The sequence below is a fragment of the Podarcis tiliguerta genome (genome assembly GCF_965153285.1).
Source record: "Podarcis tiliguerta genome assembly, chromosome: 1".
Taxonomy (NCBI): domain Eukaryota; kingdom Metazoa; phylum Chordata; class Lepidosauria; order Squamata; family Lacertidae; genus Podarcis; species Podarcis tiliguerta.
This window is the reverse complement of record NC_139534.1, coordinates 125,815,758-125,836,376: the sequence shown is the minus strand read 5'-3', so window position 1 is coordinate 125,836,376 and position 20,619 is coordinate 125,815,758. Positions and strand designations below refer to the sequence as shown.

The window sequence follows — 20,619 nt, the reverse complement described above, 5'->3', positions numbered from 1 at the left end:
GCAGGGACCGAGCAACGGGAGCTCACCCCATCGCTGGGATTCGAACCGCTGACCTTCTGATCGGCAAGTCCTAGGCTCTGTGGTTTAACCCACAGCGCCACCCGCGACCCCTGTACAGTGGTACCTCGGGTTAAGTACTTAATTCGTTCTGGAGGTCCATTCTTAATCTGAAACCGTTCTTAACCTGAAGCACCACTTTAGCTAATGGGGCCTCCCACTGCCGCCATGCGATTTCTGTTCTCATCCTGAAGCAACGTTCTTAACCCAAGGTACTATTTCTGGGTTAGCAGAGTCTGTAACCTGAAGCGTATGTGACCCGAGGTACCACTGTACGACCCTTTCCCTCCCCAAGAGAGATCTCTGAATAGGACCTCAGAGGAAGCATGCCAAGCGGCTTATAAGGCATTCCTGTTCAAAAGGCATAGCTGCTCAGTTTCTCCATGAGTAAGTCATCTGGATAGCTTAAAGGAATTGCCTTACATGGAAGATCTGGGCTGCTGTGAAATGCAAGCTACATTGGGTAGAAAGATTAACTGGAAAAAAATAGCTCAACCTTTCAAAAACTCTTGCTCATCTTTCCTACACTGCTACTTCTTTCAGGCTTTGCATATCTCTGCAGCCGCTGCTCTGGCTTGCTGGTTATCCTCCCCACCACTTTGGTGGAGCTATTCCAGTGGGACCAGTGCCACACATAGAGCCAGTACCACAGGTAGAGCCATGTGCTTGACCATGGCACTGCTTTGCTTTTGAGTTTCTAGTACTGTGGCCTTCAGAGGCACGGCTGGTGTTGGCAAAGGACAAGAGTGTCTACTAGTGGTGGACCCTCACAATGGGATTCCTTCCCAAGGAAGTCCCAGTCACCCACACCTTGCAGGCTTTTGCAAAGATAGCCGAAAGCTTATTTCAGGCTGACTAAACAATTTTAATTATTTTAACAGGAATTATTATTTTGTTGTTTTGGCATTTGTTTTTGATTAAGCGCTCGAAATAGTTCTGAAACTTCATTATTTCGTACTGAACGCAGTATTGGAATTGCTAGCAGTTGTTAACTGCTTGCAAACCACTGCTTTTCAACCTATGGACAGCTCCTACCAGCCTCAGCCACCTTGACCAATGGACAAAGAGAATGGGAGTTATAGTGCAACATCATCTGGGGGCTCAAGGCTGAAGAACACTGTTGTAAACCACCTATGGAGCCTCTTCTAGCACTGAATGTCAGATTAAAGGGGTCCCCACCCCTTTTAAAGTGCAGTTATGAAGGCTACGTGGTTGAGGTTCTTTCTCCCTTCTAGACCTGTGGCGTTTTTCAGGTGGCTAGGAGAGTGGTATGGTGGCTCTATCTTCAGGTAGTGGCTTGGAGGCAATAATTCCTCAGTGAAAACACAAGGCAAAATACACATGGTCTTAAATACTCATGCTTAACTTCATTTCTGCAGGATAAGTTCAGAACGCAGAAAGGAGAAGTCCAGAGATGCAGCCAGGTGCAGGAGGAGTAAGGAATCGGAGGTGTTCTATGAACTGGCTCACCAGTTGCCTCTTCCCCACCATGTGAGCGCACATCTCGACAAAGCCTCAATTATGAGGCTAACAATCAGCTACCTGCGCATGAGGAAACTGCTTGATGCAGGTGAGATTTTACAGTTGAAGTAGGATGGAGTGAAAAGCAGGGTTTGGAAAAATTCGGTGAATCAGAAGTTTTAACTCTTGTGTTTGTGTTGCAATGATCTGAAATTGCATCATTTCCCAGCAGCTTAATTTCACTCCCCACCCCCTGCAGGTCAGGAAGGTCATTTCGTGAAATAATTGGAGGGGGAAACCCAAGAACTATCTTTTTTTCAGTGGTTGGAGCTCAAAGTGTGCCATCCTCTCACCCTCAACCCCTGTGACGTTGCTTTTGCTAGAGAATGTTACCTCCACAAAATGATGAGCTCTGGAAGAGATAACAGACTTGCTACATTTTGTTAAAGAATGCCAGCAACACAAGCTTTTTCGAGGTTTATTTGCATATATACCCTGCTCGGTTAAATTGCCGCTGTTTTCACAATATTTTCTCAGCTGCCTCTGCCATCTCTTAAAAGCCCATTTTATGTACCTTTTACATAACCTTGAATACCTGGTTTATGTGGAGACAGACAGTAAAAGGCCCAGGGCATGGTTTGAAGGCACACGGTGCTCTAAACTTACTGAAACTAGTTTGCTCTATGCTTGGATGGCACATACTGTAAGTTCCTGATTTACCTGAGAGAGCCAAACATGTCTGATCTCATCCACTTATGTACTTAAGTACTTAATGGGGTGAGGACTTTCCCCTGAGAAATTTGTGATGTTATGATATGTGAGTAGCATAGGTCATAAGTACGTGTTAAAATTGGAACAGACACCATAGTAGTACTATCATTATCAGTCCATGTCTTGTTCTAACATACAAAATCAAGTATTCTTCATATTTTTCATTAAATTTGTTCTCCTGTTTTACTTCACAGACTTTTATTAGTTTTGCTACAGTGATGAATATCTCAGATACTGGAGTGTTGAGGCAATAATCTAAATAATAATAATAATAATAATAAATTATTATAAACAACTGCCTTTCATTTCAAGAAGAAATATAGAGGTGATTCACAAACAAACAAATTTATTATTTATACCCTACCCGTCTCAGGTATAAAAGCCAAGAAGCAAAACAATAATAATTTAAACCAATTACAAAAAATAGAACTACCTGTAATTAAAATATATAGTAAAACAAGTGAATTAAAGCACCCCTAATTAAATATACAATGAACAAGCTATTTAAAACAACAAAACAGTTAAAGCAGTTAAACGACAATCAGAGTAAGAGATTCAAATCTAGGGATCTGGAAAATTGAACGCACTGGCTTCGTTTCCCAAATCTTTGACCAGGCATTATCCTCAGATTGGTAACCAGTATCCTTCTCCCAACATTTCTTCAGACCCTGTAGGTTTCCCATATTGAATTTAATTAGTTGATCATGTACTCTTGCAGTCACATCCTTAATATCAATATTGTATGTTCAAAGTCAGTCAAGGTTTTAGTGTCCTCTGAAATCTAAAATTTTGACTTTATACATTATGAGCCTTCAGGCTACAAGAAGCCTTCATAAAGAAAATCTTGAGCTTTTATGTAGGTTCTTCAACTTTCATCTTTGATTAGCACCAACTTTCCACCTTGAAAGTGTTATTATGACTGGTGTATTTTAGCGATGATATGAATGAGTGCTGGTGGAATCAAACAGGAAATATGAACATTGCTGGCCGACCAAATTTGCCTAATGCCTAGGTGTCTGAAATCTAATGTATAGATGTCTGAATGTCTAGGTGACCTGGAGGCAGAAGCTGAAATGGAGACACAGCTGAATTGCTTTTACTTAAAAGCTCTTGATGGATTTGTCATGGTTCTCTCTGAGGATGGAGACATGATCTACATGTCTGAAAATGTGAACAAGTGCATGGGGCTCACACAGGTAGGAAACCAGCATCTCCTCCCATTGCTTTAGCTAAATTAAAACATTTTCCTACAATACAGCCACAATCACATTAACTTAAAAGTACTGAACCTGGGTTGTGTCCAGTGTTTTGTCTGGAAAACACACTACTAGACTGAACTTTTTCTTTTGCAGTTCGAGTTGACCGGACACAGTGTGTTTGATTTCACTCATCCGTGTGACCAGGAAGAGCTGAGAGAAATGCTCACCCACCGGAATGGTAAAACAGAGACTTTCAAACTTTTAACTTCAGGTCACATGCCTCATCTGATTGCTTGCTACTAATTATGCTTGATTGATTGAAGGATTAGCCCAACCCAGGATACCTAAATTAAGTCCGAAACACCCAAGCCTGCTTTTCAAAAGTTATGAAAAGTTTTTACATTGCATAGTTTGTTATGTTGTACTTTTCTGACTGTTGTAAGCTTCCTTGCAAGGGTTTGAACCCTAAAAGGTGGGAGTTACACAAATAAAATACAGATTTTAATATATTGATTAGAAATTGTGATTCGGTAAATGCATTTACCCAGCCAAGGATCCTCTTTGTGGGTCCAGAGCCCCTGCCTCCTTTGCACATATGGCAATATATGACTTGAGCAACCCTCACATACATGCCTGGGCTGTACTTGTGCAAAATCCTCCCTTTTGAGGGCCTGGGGAGCCAGCCACTTGTAAAATGAGTAATGCTATACACTCATAGACCCAACTCTTCCCATGCCACTGATGGATTGAGGAGTTTATATGAATCAAATCTATGTGCCTGTGGTCCCACACACATATGTGATCTTCAGGCAGGAGAGAATTTGAACCAGTACTGAGGATTCAAAATACTTAGCAACCCTTGGTCTTTTGACCCTTGAGTGCCACTGTTTCATCAAGTGAAAAGTTTTGGATGTGGAGCAACCACGGTTACATCAGCAGAACGAGGGAGAAATTGTGCCTTTTGACATAAAGCGCCATAGCTTACTACAGGGAATTTTTACTTGGAACAGTGGGATTACAACTTAAGCAGGATCAGTGTGCTGCATTTGCCTCACACAGGATATTGTTGCTGCAGTTACTTTCACAAACTAATTTGTGTGCCTCATCGCAAGTGTACTTATCTGTCGCTTCATGCCATGGGAAGCTCTGAGCAAATATCAGTACCCTGTACTGGTTTTCTCACGTGCAAAACAGTTCATCTATCTTAATGATAGGATCTACATTTAAGTACCTCTTGAAGATAAACTAAATCTGGTTTGACCTGCCTCGGGATTTGTTTGTTTGTCTTTAATTAAAAGAGGGGAGAGGCATTCTAAAACAACCTTGATACTATTCTGTTAATCCACCCACTTCTGAGTTGTTGTCCTCTAGGCCTTTTAAATTTTCATCTACACTGAGCACCTGTCTCCCACAATATTGACTACTTCTGTATTAATTGCCGCATTTCCTGAAACTGACATAGTAGGCATTTTCTCAACTCCAGCAGTTTCTACAGCATTAGACACCCTCCGAAACCCTCCAAAGTGCTTTAAACTCTGCTGGAAAAGAAACCGTAGAAGTATTTTTGCTGCATTAAGTCTGTATTTCAGTTGTTGCCTTCTGGATTCAATATCACATGAAGTAGTGTATAATACTGATATTTAACACTCTTGCATTAGGTCCTGTGAAAAAAGGGAAGGAACATAACACGGAGCGCAGCTTTTTCCTCAGAATGAAGTGTACATTGACCAGCCGAGGAAGAACTGTCAATATAAAGTCTGCCACATGGAAGGTAATCATACCTGTGCTCTCAAAGCAACAGACTTTGACGTTAGAATGGCTGGTGTCAAGATTTACAGTAGACCCGCAGCTTACACACATGTGTACATGTTTAGCTGTACGCACTTGGCAAAAAGTAAAAAAATAAAAATTAGAGGAGGAAGGCATGGGGGGGGGACTTTAGCAATCCCACCAGCCATTGAACCCAATGTTTTTTGCAGTCAGTGTGCCTTTGAGGAGCATCAAAGTAATGCTCGAATTAGCAATGGCTTTTGCTGCAAATTAAATACATAAGCTTGCTGCCTTTTGATGTTCCTTGGGTAATTACAGTTGGTAGCTAAAGTTCAGTTGCCGAATGGTGAGGCTCCTTGTCATACAATACCCCTTTCAACTTGTGTTGTTTGATTCCCTCCGTTACTTTGTCCTATATGGTAACCAATAAACACACAAGACGTAACCGGCTGTACTTTTGAATAAATAAGATACAGTGGTACCTCGCAAGGCGAATGCCTCGGAAGACGAAAAACTCGCAAGACGAAAGAGTTTTTCGTTTTCTGAGTTGCTTCGCAAGACGGATTTCCCTATGGGCTTGCTTCGCAAGACGAAACGTCTTGCGCCTTTTTTTTTAAACCGCCAATGCATTCCTATGGGAAACCGTCAATACACAGCGGTGCTTCTCAAGACGAAAAAATTCACAAGACGGAAAAACTCGCAGAACGAATTAATTTCGTCTTGCGAGGCACCACTGTATACTATTCATTGTATCAAATTGCAGTATACCTTATTTATTCAAAAGTACAGCCAGTTACATCTTGTGTGTTTATTGAGTATGTTTCACGTAATCATAGGTTTGTTGTTGTTTTGCTATACGGTAACCAAGCTCCCTTTTCACCCCAACACCCAGGTACTTCATTGCACAGGGCACATTCGCGTCTATGACAATTGCAACAACCAGACAGTGTGTGGATATAAAAAGCCCCCCATGACATGTTTGGTGTTAATCTGTGAACCCATCCCCCATCCATCAAATATTGAAGTCCCCTTGGACAGCAAGACGTTCCTCAGCCGCCACTGCCTTGACATGAAATTTTCATACTGTGATGAAAGGTAAAAGCTCTGAGTGAAAGTAAGGGGTGCCTGGCTTTTCGTGTCTGTGGCGTAGCGTGGGTTGTCAGCACCCGGGGCAAGGCAAGTAATTTGCGCCCCCTAACCCGGGGCAAGGCAAGTAATTTGCGCACCCCCCCCTGCTGCACTGTCCCTCCCCCAGATAGTCCCTCGCTCTCTCTCCGCACCGCACCGCACGCCTGGCACCCTCCCCTCCACAGTGGGCGGCGGTTCGGATCGGATTCGCACAGCCAGCACTGCAGTGAGAGAGAGTGAGTGAGCCAGGTAGGGGCAGAGAGCTGCGAGTGCGAGCGCCCCCCCCCCCAGATGTTGCGCCCGGTGCGGCCGGGCCCCCCTGCACCCCCACGCTACGCCACTGTTTCATGTGAATGGTGGTAGGTGGATCTGCATGTTGTTACTAGCCTTGTCTGTTTCCTTGGCACTTTATTTGGCAAGAGTTAAAACAGGTAGGTCCTTGGGTGCACCTTTAGGTTTTGCAACTCCAGAATCTGAAAACTGATGATGCAAAATGCTTTCCAGATAAATTACGTGATGAATGTTCCATTTTAAGTTGTAACCAAAATCAAGGTGGTTTTTAAAAAAAAACTTATTGAGGCAAGAATGCACTACATTGCCACCCAGTGGCCAAAAGAATTGAATACTTTATGCTAGCCAGTAACTAAAACATGGCACTTCTAAACATTCAACTTGGAGCAGAAGTGATTCTCATCATGAACACCAAGGGCATTTTATGTAGTTTCTGTTACACCTTTATGTAAAACATTTTCATCCCATGATTTTATGCCCTGGATGCATCTTATCTAAAACTCAAACAAAACAAAACAAAACACTCACTAAGAGTCAGAATATGATGCATGGCATTGGCAGTTATTATTGAAACTTGTGGCAGGCTGAAATTGGTGGCATGAATTGGACTTAAAAGTTGTACTTGAATTCACAGACCTGAAGCAGCTGCCTTCTTTGTTAAATTACTGCTAGTTGTGATACGGAGGCATATATCTGCTATGATGGAAAGCAAAATGTAAGAGGGAGACACACCTATGTATTGGCTGTATCATTGCATTTGCGGAATGACATCAGTGGAACCTCCCTTCTCCATGTGTCACTTGCCCCAAAATTTGCTCTGGAAGGTTGAAGGGACACCCCTCCAAGCATATTTTTTGGGTAGGGGGAGCAGAGGGTGGGGACGTTCTGTTGCACTTGCAGAAGTCATTTTGCACAAGCAACAGTTTAGTTGGATGCAGCCTGAAAAGGGCATGATGAGAATCTTGGAGGGCCTTGGTTATCAGTGTCTTGATTAGATTAGGGAAACTACTTCCCCATTTTTTGAAAAATGAGTTATTTACAGGGAACACACAGGCTGGATCTAGACACATCAAAGAAGCGTTTCAGTTTAAAGCATTGTAAATTTAAAGAGGGAAAACAGGTAGAGAAAAACAGGACCCCAAGTCACCATCTGGTGGCACAAAATTATATCACACATGCAACACATATAAATCACTTTTTCTTTACCAGTCTAGCTGAGTCCTAATTTAATATGGGGTGACATTAATTCATACAGCTGTTCCGAAAAGCCACAAGCCACTTTTTTGCTAATGCAGCTAAGCAAGTGGTTTGTGTTTGTTTCAGTAGCTCGCAGACTGGCTGTGGTTTTCCTTGAAGTCACCTGTCCTTATTAAAAAACAAAATACCTGACCTTAAATAAAGTTTTATCTGCCCTGCAATATGTAGAAATATTACTGAAATAACATCCTTTCCCCCTTTTGTTTCAAGGATTACGGAACTGATGGGATACAACCCCGATGAGCTCCTGGGTCGCTCCATATATGAATATTATCATGCCCTGGACTCTGATCATCTGACCAAAACACATCATGACAGTAAGTGAGGGGGGTGTCGCTTTAGAAATGAGATAGTTGCAGGCTGAAGTACACACTCTGTTGCTCACGTCTAGCTATCATGCGTCATAATGCCAGCAACATTCTAAAGGCTATGGATTGTTTCACTGTTAACCATTTTAGACATTGCCTAACAATGTAAATAATGTGTGTCTTTCTGCTTCCAGTGTTCGCTAAAGGACAGGTGACCACCGGGCAGTACAGAATGCTTGCCAAACATGGGGGCTATGTTTGGGTTGAAACTCAAGCAACCGTCATATACAACAATAAGAATTCTCAGCCACAATGTATAGTGTGTGTGAATTATGTCTTGAGGTGAGCTTTCTGTGTTACCTGTGGGTATTTAGGGGTGGGTGTTTTTCGATGCCAAAGATCAGTCTAGTGACATCAGTATGCCTAAACAGCCTGGCTATCTCTCTCTCTCTCTCTCTCTCTCTCTCTCTCTCTCTCTCTCACTCTCTCATACAATACTGTTGCCTTTGCTAGCAAAACATATCTCCTTCTATTTTAAGGGAAGCTGTAAAAACCTGCCGTGTGAATGCATAATTCATATAACCCAGTTTGTATGTGTGTTTGCCCATTTTCATATTATGCTGTCAGAGATGCCCAAGGAAATTGCTAACAAGGCTAACTAGAAAATGGTAACATCTTGAGTTGTACCATAGCTCCTTTATTCCTATGGATTGCCTCATTTTGTATTGGGGGCAGTTAAAGTGTGTGCGTACACACACACACACAGACATAATATTCACCCAATGTACATACATTTTTATAGCTTGGATTGTGCCTGAATTGTGCTGCATATATATTAAAAATGAAAAACACCAGTAGACACATGTATCTGTAAATGCATCCTAGTCTGCTTGTGTGCAGTCCAGTCCGTCATGCAGACTCCCACAGGGCATATTAACCCCATTAATACAAATAGCAGAACTGCCATTGCAGGGAACATGCCTGGGTTAAATGTCTGCACATGCCACCTGCACGATCTATCTGCCTTGCAATTTAATCATTCTCTGGAACTCAAGTACCGTGCAGCATTCAGAAATGGAACGCTGAATGGACCCACCAGTACCTTCTAATGCCTTACACCATTGTGTATGTTATCACCCATGTGCATATGTATTGCGTGCATGGGGGGGGGGGGCGGGGAAGGGTAAATGAGGCTTAATTGAGCCATGGAGGGCAATATTCTGTGAACAACCACTGCGCCTGTGGTGAGACCTCATAGTGCGTGCTCTTAGTATATAGTGCACTAAAAGAACAATCTATAGAAGGATGCATCTATATTCATTAACAGAAACGGATATCTGTCATACCATATTTGCCTCTTCATTAGGGCTTTTCCAAACAAGTAGAAAGTTTTTTTTTTTGTTTTTAAAAAAGGTTCTATAGAACTCTATGTTCTACCTTAAAGGTTGTAAACTACGAATATCTTCCTATCTTATAATGCTTAAATATATAAAACAAAATATATAGGGAGAAACAGCTTATCAACTGTGTAAATGGCTACAGTGTTACGGCTTTCATCAAGAGAACATATCTTGGATAAATTAATGTGGCCTGAGATGTTACACTTTGCATACTAATCTCTATTTTATCTGCATCCTTCAGATTTGTTCTCATATTGCACTAATCCGGAAAGCCTCTTGCCAGGCTACTAATGAACATGTCCAACCCAGTCTTACGAGTTTGCTAACCACTGAGTTCAGGCTAATTCCCAAGTAAGTGTTGCAGTGGTTTTAGAGTATTGTTCTGGGTTCCTCAATGAGAAGATGAGTAGCAGGAGACCAGTTTCCTGGAAAACCAGCTTGCCCGCTACTAGCAATCTTTCCCTGCAATGTGCAGCCATAGGGGGAAGTGTTTGATGTGTTCTGTAGGTAGGTGTGGTCAGTTCACCATATGGACTGAGTTAACACCATAAAATTCTCTGCAACAAGCAGGGGTCCTGCGGCAGGAAAGAGATAGAAAGTGTTGGAAGCCACTAATGTGATAAACTTAGGAAGTCAAAGGCTACAAGGTGCTCTCTAACATTCCTCCTCTTCTCTTCTGCAGTGGCATTGTTCAGGGCGATTTGATTTTTTCACTCCAGCAAACCGAGTGCATGTTGAAACCAGTGGATTCCCCTGAGATGGGGATGATCAAAATACTGGACAAGACTGAACTGGAAGACAGCAACAGCCTCTATGAGAAGCTTAAGAAGGAGCCAGATGCGTTAACCTACCTTGCACCTGCAGCTGGAGACACCATAATAGCGTTGGATTTCAGCAATGATGGTGGGTGGGTGTTTAATTCAGGCAGCCTTCTGACGGGCAGAGTTGCCTATGAAGTACATTAAAAGCAAGCGGCATGTTTTGCCGGATGCCCTCAGGGTGTCGCAAGTGTAATATGTGCTGGATTTTTAATGAGGCCCTTTAAGGTGCAACGCAACACTTAGGGTGACGACTTTTCTTTAATTTTTGTAGAGTCTGATGAGCAGCAGTTTGATGACGTTCCCTTGTATAACGATGTAATGCTCCCCTCATCCAGTGAGAAATTGCAGAGTATAAATTTGGCTATTTCCCCTCTGCCTGCTTCCGAAGCTACAAAACCACTCCGTAGCAATGCAGACCCAGCACTCAATAGAGAGGTGGTGTCCAAGCTGGAGCCCAGCACAGAGCCCTTGGATCTTGCTTTCTCCATCCGTCGGATGCAAGAAAAACCAGATTCTCCTTCTGATGGAAGCCCCAGCCAAAGCCCACCTGAGGTTAGTCATCTGATAATCTGCTGCAGATCTGTAATTTTTAACTGAATCTCTGTTGCCCGACGTGTAAATAAAATATCTATTTTCAATGTCAAATTTGTCAGCTTTGTATCCCGCCCTTCTTCCAAGAATCTTGGGGGCAGCATACATTTCACTGTCAGCTTAAAACAATCCAGTCAGCATAACGTGATCCAACACGAAATAATGCAACAGGAGAGCTAGACAAATCAAGCTCCTTTAGGATCATAGAAAGCTGATTTATGTTGGTCCATCTAGCTCAGTATTGTCTACTCTTGACTGGTAGCTGCATTCCCAGGATTTCAGACAGGTCTCTTACCTTGAAATGCTGAGGATTGAACCTTGCAGAACAGCTCCTCCTGCTTCATTTGACTCATAACAGATGGCAGCTTAAGCCAAGCACTTTGAGCTGTACAGAATCCTGCCATCTGACAACTTGCAACCCTTCTTTACAGATGAGCAAAGGAAAGGATTACTAGATTGAGGAGGAGATTTTAGAAAGGTGATTTTTAGTGAGGGCGAGGGGGGTGTCCCTTGAATTCAGGGATATATTTATGACATTAAATATGTGTGAGCTGCAACAGCCACAGGCTGCGCGGTCCTGGAATCTTGCAGCATCCTGATTACGGAAGCTCTGATGCTTTGCATTGTGGGGAAATCTTTGAACATGGACCACTTTTAAAATTGGGTGAGGGAAATGCACAAGTTTGTTGAATAGAGGTGTGGATTGTCTTTACAGCCCAGTAGTCCTCCTAATGACTATTGCTTCAATGTGGACAGCGAGATTGACAGCGAGTTCAAGTTGGAGCTGGTGGAAAAGCTATTTGCAATAGACCCGGAGTCTAAAAACCCATATTCTATGCAGGTAAGCACGTTGGAGGAAACACTCACTTTTTAGGCCTCCGTTGTGGCTGCATTTAGTTTTTTAAACGTTTACTAATACTGTGCAGTGTTAACCGGCAATGTTTTTGATAGAACTTGTGTGACCTGGAAGCTGGGGTGAGGGATAAAACACAAGAATTGTGTACATAGCTGTGTTGCTCCCTGTGTCCGTTCATTTAAATGGGGCTTCCGCATTTGGAAATGGCAGGAGGTTTGGAAAGCAGCAATTTTTGGTAGATGGGAACCCTAAAGCTGGATTGACCATCCCTGCAGTCTTGACTTCCCTGTCAAAAGATGCAATCACACTTTCTTGTGCTGACATTTCAGGAAACTGATTTAGACCTGGAAATGTTGGCGCCCTACATACCCATGGACGATGACTTCCAGCTGCGATCCTTTGACCAGCTTTCTCCGCTGGAGAGCAATTCGGCAAGCCCTCCTTCCAAAGTGGGCACCGTCACGGGATTTCAGCCTGCCGCAGACAAGATCCTACCTGCGACGGTCAAACATGAGGATGAATCGACGACACTGATAGCTCCTGTTCACGTTGTCATAGAAGCCAACAGTGCCCCAGCATCACCCTATGCCGAGAATCTCAGTCGAACGGCGTCCCCAGTCAGAGAAGGAAAAGGCACGACAGAGCTGAAAGAGAAGCCGAGTCCAGGAGTGCCAAACTTGTTAACAGTCACGTTGGGTAAAAGGTAGTTTGTTTGGTTTTTGTAAAAAAAATATGTTGCCCACTTGATCTTAAAACCAGTCACATAGCAGGTAGAGCAGGACACTCTTAATCTCTGGTTCGTGGGTTGGAGTCCCCCATTGGGCAAAAAAGGTTCCTGCAGGGGGTTGTGTATTTTTATCACGGTTGACTTGATACCTATGGATTCTTCTACCAAGAAGATTTAGGTTTCAGCCAAATACTGTCCTATAACAATTCCAGGTTTAGGCTTCAGGTTATCAGTCTCTGCCTGGATAGTTTTGATCGTGACTAAAACCTTCGCTTCTGTGGTTTGCTTGAAAAAGACTGTGTGCTCCTCTTCCTGGCAGCACTTATTGCTGCTGGTAATGCTACCCTGGACAAAGTTTCAATGACTCTTCCATAGTGTAATGGTTCTAGGGGTTGCTTGTGCGTAAGTTGCCTTTACTTCTGGCTAGGATGCATGGTTGAACCCTTTCTGTCAGGACAGCCTCAAGATCTGTGGCTGCCTCAGTCGCTGGCAGAATCCATCAGTGGGCGTTTCTTAAACCGCTTCCAATATAGAAGCTGTTTGACTCCCAGTCTCCTCCCCCGTTGCCTGCGCGAAAGTTTCCTGCGCAAGGTGGGTGTGGGCAAAGGAGCACTCGTCCCCTCTCCGCTGGTCTCCTGCGAAGAGTCCTGGAGCCACCTCTCCGATTCCTCCATCTCCTCCCCTTTCCCACTGGTGTTACGCTGATTACCTTCCCCAGCGGATGGGCTATCCCTCCTTCTACTAGGACCCTCTCCACCATCGTCCGGGAGCCTCCTCTCCGCCTCCCGCTCCGATTGCAGTTCCCTGACACATAGGTGCCAAACTTCTACACAGGAACCCTGAAATGGCTTGCAAGTTAGAGCCGAAACAGAAAAGCAGGAATTTTGTATGGTGTCTTCATTGCCAGACTATTTCTCCCCTCTACCCCCAAAGTGCTGATTGTTTCATATGCATTGGGAATATTCTACATGGGGGAACGTGCAAACCTTTGATTGCACCACTTCCTTGACAGCATCAGTCTGTCTCGGAAGTTGCTTCAGTCTTACTGAGGTGCAGTTGACCTCGCACCCCATCCTGTTCTTGACTGACCACTGCTGGTAATGCACACATACCCTGCCCCAAACCTTTGAGCGTATTTGAGCAAGGCTGTTCCTAGTCTCTGAAATATGGTCTTCAGGTCTCTCTGAACACTGTATTTTCTCTCCATGTGATCCTAGCTGTATGTAGCTATTCAATACAGTGGTGCAAGACGAATGCCTCGCAAGACGGAAAACCCGCAAGACGAAAGGGTTTTCCGTCTGCAGAGGCACTTCGCAAGACGAATTTCCCTATGGGCTTGCTTCGAATGATGAAAAAAATCGATTTTTTTTTTTTTGCTCCAAAACCCCTTATTCTGAATCGCTAAACTGCTAAAAGCATTTTAGCAGCAAAACCGCTAATCCCCCCCCCAAAAAGCCGTTTTTAGCCCTTTTTTAGTCAATAGCGCTAATAGTGCTACTCCGTCAATGGGCTTGCTTCGCAAGACGAAAAAAACGCAAGACGAAAAGACTCCCGGAACGGATTCTTTTCGTCTTGCGAGGCACCACTGTACTCTTCTTTGTGTTGTACCACACACATCAGTGTTCTGTGAACCCAACCCCCTTGGAACTCACATTTTTACAAGCTAGAGAGCATTGTGGAACTTACTTTTTTCCCTTTTAAAGCCATGACACAAATGCAGTAGGTTTTAACACAGGACATTTGTCTGGAGGGGAGTGGGAATTAACCTTCTCAACTTGTTATTTTCAGTAGATCAACTGCTGCAGCAAATGAAGAAATTAATCCAAAGTTAATAGCTCTGCACAATATTCAGAGGAAACGGAAAATGGAACAAGATGGCTTGCTTTTCCAAGCAGTGGGCATTGTAAGTTTTTAAATATACAGTCCCTCCCTATTAAAAAAACATGAGGTTGTTGCTTTTTTAAAAAAGCTTAAATTTTCTGCGGTGGTAACTTAAATCAAGTTGTAGCCATGTGGTCATGGTTCTATCCTTCATATCAGGTGAAGGCACAGTTGTTTGAACATTTAAAAATAATCCTATTCAACACCACTGAACCATAGGTGTTCCTTTTTAACATGAGTTCTTTTGCCTCAAGACCCTGGAACGGATCTGGCAGAACAAGGCTTGGTGGGCTTGCACTATCTGCTGTCCGTTTCCCATTGGTCCATTACCTGGAGCTGATGTTTGTAGCTTGGTACACTTGTTTGCTGTGCCACTTAGTGTGACCAGAATTTATAAAGACAAACCCACACCTTAGTTACTACAGTTCAGAAATTCTACCATCAAACCCATACGATTTACCAGCAAGTCTGCACAAAACCTTGGCCCAAGGAGTCCATTTAATCTCATTTTTAAAGTGGGGAAGACGGGTGGGTGCAAGTGAATAGGCAAACATTTTACAACATGGCAGAGAATTATCATTTTTGCACTTTTTGTTTACACCATTAGCCCCAAAAGTCTTGTTTGGGATACACTGCCTGCCTGATCCTATGCATTTCACATGGGAGGGAGTCCTAAGCATAGCTGTCAACTTTTCCCTTTTCTTGGGAGGAATCCTATTCGGAATAAGGGAATTTCCCTTTAAAAAGGGGAAACCTTGACAGCTATGGTCCTAAGTAAATGTGCATAGGAGCCTCAGACATCAACAATGGTCAAAGACCAGGCTGAAATTTTATGGGTGGTGTATCTGGCAGCAACAATTCCAAGGTTGTGTGTGTGTGTGGTGGCCTTCACCTGCCCCTGCCGAAGCCTCATCAAAATAAACAGGATGTCCCTTTGCACAGTTTATTGTTCCTAAACTTTTATATTCAGATTTTTTCCTGCAAAATACTGTGTTTTTTAAAAAAAGGGCCATTTTTACACAGCAGCTGGTTAACTCAGCAGTATGTCTGTATGGTTTCTCTGTGGTTATATTAATTGGACTTTTCTGTGTGTGTTTGTGTGTTCATTTTTTTAAGGGCACATTACTGACGCAGTCAAGTAGTCCTGGGGGAAATGTGTCCCTGGCTTGGAAACGCGTAAAAGGATGTAAATCTAATGGGCAGAATGAGGTGTCGGAGAAGACGGTCATTTTATTACCATCAGGTCAGTGGCTGTCATGGAGCAAGACCAATCTGGTGCTCTCTCTTTTCCTCTGCCATTGTTAACCCGGAGATGTGTGACACCCCTCTAATAATAATAACTGAAATGAATGGCGAAGCCAAAAAAAGGAGTTTCCATTAACCTTAGGATCCGGAGCCTTGTCTGGGTGGGACAGAATTTATCTACTCCTTGAAGGAAAGAACCGTGGCTTCTGTATTTCCCCCCTACACATTTGGACAAAACCTGAAGCAACAGAAAGAACGTATCTCAGTGGCCGAGCATCCACATTGCATGCAGAAGGTTTCATGTTCCATCCCTGGCATCTCCAGGTGGGGCTGGGAGAGACTCTGCTGGTCTCTGTAGACCAGGGGTCGGCAAGGTTTACCGGCCATGGGCTGGATCACTCCCACAGAGATCGTCCATGGGCCGGACTGGCGCAGCGCGATGCCAGAAATCGTGTCCGCAGCACCGGAAATCGCTTCTGTGCATGCCCAGATGCCAAAAATTGCGCCGGCACAGAAGTGATTTCCAGCATTTGGACATACACAGATGCAATTTCTGGTATCTGCGCAGACGCCATTTCCGGCGCCGCTTGGCGAGTTGTCGCACTGTGCTGGTTTAGTGCAACGCGCGGGGGACTTGCCGAGCAGGCGGCTCGGTTTGGGGGCAGCTTGTGGGCCAGTAAAACGGTCTTCGTGGGCCGCATCCAGCCCATGGGCTGCATGTTGCAGACCCCTGGTGTAGACAATTCTGAGCAATGGACTGATGGCCTGACTCCGTACAATACAGCTTCCTGTGTTCCTAACAGAAAAGGAGCAGGGTGAGAGAAGAAGCCCTTATTGGCATAATGGTTACATGAGGGCCTTAGTTTTGTGTCTACCTGGAGACGAAGGGCAGTGAGGAGAGGGAGGATGGGCTGAACATGGGTATTTGGAGTCAGATGGAAGAAATAGTTTGTGGAGGAGAGAGGAGGACTAAGCAGCCACTCCCTACAGGTGTGTTTTGCCTAAAAATAATGAAGTCTTGCAGCCAGATTCTGGGCTTAGAATAGCTGGGTTCTGCAACCTATGTAAAATGGGCATCTTTTTAGGATAGGGGCGGGCCTCATGACCCTGACTACTTGAGGTCTTACTCAGTCTTTCCTCTGGCTTGCAATTTCAGGAGGCGTTGCCCACACCCGTTTTCTGGGATATATTTTCATAGCCATAATGGCTAGAAGCTTGTTTTCTTTGTGTGTTTTGTAATAGGAGTCCTGGTCCCACATTCAGTGCCCCCCCCATCAGAAAACTGCAACATGCACACAGGGCAGTCTAATAGACCTCGCGCAACTTGTATTCTTTTTAATTTGCCAAACCAACGTTAACCCTGAAGAATGTATGTGTTTTGGGCAAGTTAACACATGCTTCCTTTTTCCCCCCTTGCAGATATAGCAAGTAAACTTCTAGGGCAGTCCATTGATGAGAAGGGACTCCCGCAACTTACCAGCTATGACTGTGAAGTAAACGCACCCATACAAGGCAACCGCAACTTGCTACAGGGTGAAGAGTTGCTCAAAGCCCTGGATCAAGTCAACTGAGCTTTCCCCACACACAACTGTTCTGTTTTCTTGGACACTGGTGACCCACCACCTAAAAGCAGTCTATTTATATTTTCTATATCTGATTTTAGAAGCCTGGCTACAAATACTGCACTAATTCAGTTAGTTTGGTTCTGATCCCCTTTCTACTTTGGACAGTCTTTTAAAAACAACAATGTTCTTTATGTAACAACAGTAACTTGGCTAATGGTGCATTTTTTTGGTACATAAACAATCAAAAGTCCAGTATGTTTAGAACACACTTGCAATGGCAGCTTTGAAGTAGGCACCTTTTTAAAAAGTATTTATTTTTTATTTTGGATCAAGCGTTTTTTTCACTGAAAATATTTCTATCAAGTGAATCACCACCGCGGTGAAACTGTCTACGCCTTCTCTCATGTGGTTGAAGGCATTGTGTGCTCTGATGTTCAGATAAATTTTTACTTTACTTTTTTTAAAGAAGAGAAACATTTCTTTGCAGCGGTGCATTTGTAGCCACAATCGCACAATCTATTTTCTTAAGAAAATAAAAATGAAATGCCAGCAGTTCCTCATGCAATATATACTGCATTTATAAAGCTAGTTTTTAAAGAAAACTTTTTTTTAAATTTCTTTTCTCTTCCACTTGTTTATGTTTACTGGCTGTGAAATCATGTAGAAATTTTGGAGTAATTCTATTTTTTTGTCATGTTGTACTCGAAAAAGAGGGTTCTTAAATGCTGTGTTTTAATGTCCGTGTATGGTTCGGGGGGGGAAGAGAGTTTGATCTGGAGGGGCTAGCAACATTTGGGACATTTTTAAGTTGCATAAGAGATGACCAGGTAGAGGGTTATAAAATTATGATTAGTCGTGGAGTAAGCAGATAGGAGATTCCCCCCTCCTTTTTGCAATATTTAAACTCTGGCTTTCCCAGTGAAGATTGTTTCAGGACAGAAGGCATTTCTTCATGCAATGCATTAATTCACTGCGACAATGTGGTGGCGGCCATTGGCTTATGTGGCTTTTTAAAAGATTACCCATGGAAGATAGGCTTATTGGTAGCTGCCTGCCACAGTAGCGGAGTGGAATCTGTGTTTGGGGGGGCCGTGGACCTCTGAATGCCAGTTTGCAGGGGAGGGCTGTTGTTTTCACTCCCTATTTCTGGGCTTCCTCGATGCATCTGGCTGGACCTTTGGTCTACTGCAATAGGGATCTTCTTACGTTACATATGTGGATGAATTATCTTTTAATTGAAAAACAATGTTTTCAAAGTAGTCGCTTTGCCACCTCTGCAGGGAGAACAGTCCCCCCCTGCCTATCGCTCTGAAAGTTCATGCTAATATTGTGTACCTAATAATTGAATTTTAATGTTCCAATGACCCTGTTTGGTAGAGGTGATCTTTCAAGCAAATCGTAAAGCATCCCTGCCTTGTTAGCAGAGTTGCCTAGTTTCATCATTCAGTTGCTTGGTAATAATTGATGTTTTGGTTTTTAATGCACCTTGTTGCTATTAACATCCATTTGTTTTATTTTTGTTAACCATAGATTTCAGTAATGCTGAATATATTTTAGGAACCTTTTTATTTAGGTAATATGTCACACAACATCTTCGTTTCCTTCTTTGTGCTGTATAATAATTATCCCTCCTCCATTTCTCCCCCCCCCCTTACGTGGTTGGATCTAACACTAACTGTATTGTTTTATTACATCAATAAACTATATGTGGACCAGGCCTGCAACTGAAGTGTATGTATCTGCAGATGACAGTTAATTTCTAGTGTCTATAATTCTTTTCATTGGAAGTGGTCTTGCAAGTGCCTTTAGTTCACATGTCAAATTTACTTTGCCACCGTAAAGTTGCTGAAAGTACAGTGGTGCCTCGCAAGACGAAATTAATTCGTTCTGCGAGTTTTTTCGTCTTGTGAATTTTTTCGTCTTGCGAAGCACCGCTGTGTATTGACGGTTTCCCATAGGAATGCATTGGCGGTTAAAAAAAAAAGGCGCAAGACGTTTCGTCTTGCGAAGCAAGCCCATAGGGAAAACAAAAAACTCTTTCGTCTTCCGAGGCATTCGTCTTGCGAAGTACCATTGTATAGAGCAGTGATATAGGATTGGATGCCTTTAAGCTTCTGGAATTCATGAAGCTTGGGTCTGGCAGAAGGATACATATCTGCACATGTATATGTCTACTCAGAAGCAAGCTCCATTGTTTTCAGTAAGATTGCTATGGGGTTGCAGCTTTGATCAGACAGGACAATTTCTGGACATCAAGAGCTGAAGAGGTTCTAGTATTGGAACAGAACTGAAACAACCTCCCACACTTGTTTAACCCAAACGTCACTCATAGTTAACTGCAAAGTTCTCCGTTTACCCCAGTTAAACTGATGGGGGTGAAGAGGAAATATTGTTGCTATTTGGGAATCAGAAATCTTTGCCAGGCTACTGAAAATCACATAGATCTACCGGTGGTTCCTAATTTACCTCCTGGCCAATGCTGCTGTAGACCGCACTGAAACCACGAAGACAGAAGACACATTGAGTAGAATTCAATATCACGCTCTTCCAGACATTCATCTGTGCAAGCATTCCTGCTTCCCAGTGGGAACGCTTCTTTCCTTGCCATCCCATTTCTTCTGCAGTGCCTGCTTCATGGCATATGTTGAAATATTTGCTTAGGATGCTCTCCTATACACACAGCATTTAAAAAAAACCCACCCCAATATTTTTCATCCAACCTGGGTCCTGGGATTCTATACCGAGAGCACCCAAATACCACACCAAGAAGGTTTCAGCTAGCAAGCAATAATGCAAGTGAAGCTTTTATGTGCAGTGCATCTTCTATTCATCTGAACACATTTGTGTTTCAGCCCATTCTACTGTGAAACCACTGGAACAAACTGGAAGTGTGCCAAAAGCTATGGAATTCTAGAATCACAAGTCACCTGGAACGTACATACCTCATTGGTGGACTGAGAAATCATGGAAGAAAACAGCATATTCCAAAATAGTGGGAAGAGATTTGTGCATGCTCCATGCTGCTGAGGCAGTATTACAGTTGCCAAACGGAAGTCTTCAACTTTGTAGCTGTTCCACACAATGACTAACATGAGGGATGTTAGCTCTAGTAGTAGCCAGTATTTTAATACTGAACATGCCCATGCTTAGTCCGCACATAAGCAATCCAAATTCTGCAGCCCCTAAACTTTGCACAATATACAGTGGTACCTCGGATTAAGTACTTAATTCGTTCCGGAGGTCCGTTCTTAACCTGAAGCACCACTTTAGCTAATGGGGCCGCCTGCTGCC

At 43.3% G+C, this 20,619-nt stretch overlaps 1 protein-coding gene across 2 annotated transcripts in view; it reads left to right on the top strand.

Moving 5' to 3' along the window:
- The window catches only part of HIF1A (hypoxia inducible factor 1 subunit alpha), a 40,756-nt gene extending 21,711 nt beyond the window's left edge, over positions 1 to 19,045 (top strand). The window contains exons 2-15 of one of the 2 annotated variants that reach the window (XM_083435471.1): positions 1,437 to 1,627; positions 3,340 to 3,485; positions 3,642 to 3,726; positions 5,147 to 5,259; positions 6,151 to 6,353; positions 8,145 to 8,251; positions 8,437 to 8,584; positions 10,325 to 10,545; positions 10,735 to 11,015; positions 11,770 to 11,895; positions 12,240 to 12,613; positions 14,426 to 14,540; positions 15,635 to 15,761; positions 17,183 to 19,045. In XM_083435471.1, the coding sequence (XP_083291597.1) occupies positions 1,437 to 1,627; positions 3,340 to 3,485; positions 3,642 to 3,726; positions 5,147 to 5,259; positions 6,151 to 6,353; positions 8,145 to 8,251; positions 8,437 to 8,584; positions 10,325 to 10,545; positions 10,735 to 11,015; positions 11,770 to 11,895; positions 12,240 to 12,613; positions 14,426 to 14,540; positions 15,635 to 15,761; positions 17,183 to 17,334 (2,389 nt within the window). In that variant the 3' untranslated portion in view covers positions 17,335 to 19,045. The remainder of the gene's footprint in view (positions 1 to 1,436; positions 1,628 to 3,339; positions 3,486 to 3,641; positions 3,727 to 5,146; positions 5,260 to 6,150; positions 6,354 to 8,144; positions 8,252 to 8,436; positions 8,585 to 10,324; positions 10,546 to 10,734; positions 11,016 to 11,769; positions 11,896 to 12,239; positions 12,614 to 14,425; positions 14,541 to 15,634; positions 15,762 to 17,182) is intronic. The other variant, XM_083435472.1, reaches the window with a different exon arrangement.
- Positions 19,046 to 20,619: the final 1,574 nt, after the last annotated feature.